At 42.3% G+C, this 3720-nt stretch overlaps 1 protein-coding gene across 1 annotated transcript; it reads right to left on the reverse strand.

Annotated features, from left to right (window-relative positions):
- Positions 1-645: 645 nt before the first annotated feature.
- Positions 646-891, reverse strand: CTXN3 (cortexin 3). The gene has a single exon (XM_087430311.1). The coding sequence runs from the start codon at positions 889-891 to the stop codon at positions 646-648; it is 246 nt and encodes an 81-aa protein (XP_087286437.1).
- Positions 892-3720: the final 2829 nt, after the last annotated feature.

Below are 3720 nucleotides of genomic sequence, written 5' to 3' on the forward strand. Positions count from 1 at the left end.
GGCCTGGTAAATAGTTTAAAACCTCCATAAGCCTTTGAATTCAGTTTTATTTGAAAAATAAAAGAATATCATCCTCACTCATGTTTAGCAGGGGTGGAACCATCTCTTCTAGGCCCCCCACTGCCTCTCGTTGCTCCCTGCTTTTGCAGAAAACTGGTACCCACTTTGGGTCCACTCAGCACAGTCTTTTTCACTCTCTGCCCAGGATCCAGATTCCCAAGAACATAAAGCAAACTGAGAGACACGATTAGAGCAAGGAAGTCTCTTCTTGGCCCTGTCACTAGATTCAGATCAGATCCTTTCTAGTCTCTTTTTCTCTGCAGGTCAGATAGTGCTTCGTTTTATGGCAAAGTTTATGTCAGAATTGATGCTCTTGGTTTCACCAGCACACACATTCAACAATGTTCATTCACGGAGCAAACAGAAATTTAAACCTTCCTATTTTTACTTACTAATATAGTCCTCCATTTCCAATATCTTCAAATGTCTTTAACCCAACTGCATGTTTACTACATAATAACAGATTATGGTCCTAGAGCCAGATATTGTTAAAACTTGATTTGTTGAGAACATTGACTAACGAGAATTCCTCTCCAAGACATGAAGCACTTCACCTCCTCGGGAGGGGATCCTGCTCCCTCCCTGCTAAGCAAGAGCATGGTCAAACTGCCCCTTCTCCAGGCCTTCAAGTCCATCAGCCCAGGTCGAGGTTGGCATGCTTCGATATGGGTCCAGAAGAATACGGAAGCATCTGACAATGAGGATGCCCAAGAAAATAAATAACAAAATCACAAAAACAAACGTGGTTTTCTGCTCCAGAGACATGCTAGAATCTGACGACGCATTCCCAAGGGGCACTAAGGGCGAAGGGATGGGCTGTCCTCCGTCCATCGTCCAGGGAAGCCAGAGCACAGGATCTCCCAGTTTCCTTTTCTTCCATCATCAGTCTGCTGAGATCATGGTGGCTGCACTTTGCAAAGGCTGAGATATCTGCTGGAAGAAAGAAAGGGAAGGGAAGGAATAGCCAGCAAATAGCAACCTTATTTCTGGGCTCACAGTCATGTTTTTCAGACAGAAGAAGAAATCTAAAGTTTTTCACCAGAAATGCTTAATTCTGTATAATTATGGGGAAGAATATTTTACTCTTGCATGAAATTACCAGATTGTCCTCAGAGCAGCCACCTGGGGCCGAGAGAGACGGGCAGGGAAGGCACCCAGAGTACAAAAGATGAGAAATGTGCAAGGTAATGTTGACCTCAGGGTGTGCTGCCAACTTGACATCTAAACCCAGTCTCTCCTGCCAAGTCTCTTCTAGCTTCCCTCCAGTAATATTACTCTCACATCATTCTTATAATGGTACCATTGAATGAGCACCAGCTATGTGCCAGGACTGTGGCTAAACACACCATACGTCAGCCACTCTACTATAAGCTCCAGGAAAGTAGGGATCTCTTTAACCCTGGTGCAAGGAAACTGAGGCTGCAAAAGGTGCTTCATATAGAAACTCTCTCAGGAAGCATCGGGTTCTGGGCTCTGGCTGCTGGCCTCCATTTTACTGCTAAATGAGTGTGGGACCTTGAAGAGGTCACTAAGCTGTAACATTGGAAGTAGAAATGCCTTCGTATCTCTTGGTGCTGTAATAACGATGAATGTCTGGGAAAACCCTTTGAAAAGTAGACAGAGAAGAAAAACAAACAAAACAAAGTGTTTCTTCACTTAAGATGTGACTAAGGGAGCTGTGACGCTTCTCCTTTGCTTTCTCTTGCCTGGGCCAAAGGGAAAGAGAGGTAGCTCAGACCCCCAAACCATCAAGCTACTGCTGCTGTTTCTTTTTTCTTCAGAAATCAAAGACCAGGTTCAATACTTGACCCCGGGAAGCACCTAGAGAACTGAGCTAGGGAAAAGGAATTGATTGACTGCATTTTGTTTTAAGCTTTACAGTGGCTTCCTACTGTTTAAGACTATTTGGCAGAAAGGAGGAGAAGGAAAAAGACAAGTTATCACTATTTCCATTTTACTGGTGGAAAAATGGAGGTCTATTGATATTATTGTTTGTCTTTCAAGTCAAATTGAAGTATACACAAAGGCTGTTAAAAGCCTCAGATATCGAACTAAATCAAATTTTGTAAAGGAAGGCAGGCCCCGTGGCTTAGCGCTTAAGTGCCGGCGCTCCGCTACTGGCGGCCCGGGTTAGGATCCCGGGCGCACACCCACGCACCGATTCTCCGGCCATGCTGAGGCTGCGTCCCACATACAGCAACTAGAAGGATGTGCAACTATGACCTACAACTATCTACTGGGGCTTTGGGGGAAAAAAGGAGTAGGCTTGGCAATAGATGTTAGCTCAGAGCCGGTCTTCCTCAGCAAAAAGGGGAAGATTAGCATGGATGTTAACTCAGGGCTGATCTTCCTCACAAAAAAAAAAAAATTTGTAAAGGAAAGTATCTATATCAGACATTACTATACAGAAAAAACATATGACATTTATTTATGAATTTGTCTATAAGAAAAATCACATAGCAGAGTAGTCAGCTATGGGAATTAACATGGATTCAAAAGATATTATGCTTAATGAAAATAAGCAACCAAATAAAAATAGAAATTATGACCTAAAGCATTAACACAGTATTTCTTCAGTTAACTTATAATCGTTGCCTTGAAGTATAGCATTAGTAATCATAATAATAGTTTGCATGTATGTTGACACTTGGAAGTTTATAAAATCACAGTTTAAAAAAACAGTTTATAAAAGGAATTACAACCAGTATCTAGGAGGAAGGAGTTACCAGTTTTGGGGGAAAGAATATTTTGCAGCTCCATAACTCTTTGAATTTTTTTTAAAGTCTGGAACAGTTGCAAGAGATTCATTTATATTTCTTTTTCTTTTTTAAGTAAGATTAGGATAAAATTTGACTGTATTCTTTTTTAAATAAGCTCCTTAGGAATATAGAGGATGTTCATGGATTGGGTTTGGTTTTGGTTTGTGTGTTTTTAGGCCCCCTCCAGCCTTGGGTGTTAATTCTCCATGGGTAACTGGGGCTGAGGGGAGGGGGCAGGAAAGGATGGCCAGAGCTTCCAATGCAGCTCTCTTCTGACAAGGGCCATCTGTACTCAACAAAAATACCCAAACTAGACTTAATCATACCAAATATAAAATTCTCCAAGGGCTGGGTCAAAAGAAAATCATATAGTGATAGAGGACTAGATGCCTAAGCGGTCTCTGCAATGTTCCCTCTTGTCTTTTCATGTCCTACTGAGGGTCCCACCACTTTGATCCCTGTCCTTCCTGCTGGCTTGCAAGAATCCCAGTCTTCATCCATTTTCCCTCCAGCCCAAAAGAGGCCAGAATCCTTTTCTTTGTCTATCCTCAATACAGCTGAAACAGGTATGCATTTTCAGAAAGTTCTTTACGAAAACATTACATAATCCAAAAAGGAAATAACGTGAAGATCATTTACTGTATAAATTTCAACATAAAGATTTCTGGATCTGTGAGGTTCAATGAAGGCAGTGAAGGACTGGATATAGGACCTTTGGAGCCTGGGATAATGACTCCCTAGCCACAAGCTTGCTGACTAGTATAGCAACACCTCGTTCAGTCCCTCCCTTCCCACCTCTGGTCTCCACTCAGTGAGAGCCATCTTGACACCCAGAAGCAGTCTTCCCCAGCCTTGTCCTTCATACAAGGCAAAATGACAACTCCTCTTCTCCTAGCTCAAC

The sequence above is a fragment of the Ceratotherium simum genome, chromosome 4 (genome assembly GCF_057802395.1).
Source record: "Ceratotherium simum simum isolate JZ-2026a chromosome 4, ASM5780239v1, whole genome shotgun sequence".
Classification (NCBI taxonomy): Eukaryota; Metazoa; Chordata; class Mammalia; order Perissodactyla; family Rhinocerotidae; genus Ceratotherium; species Ceratotherium simum.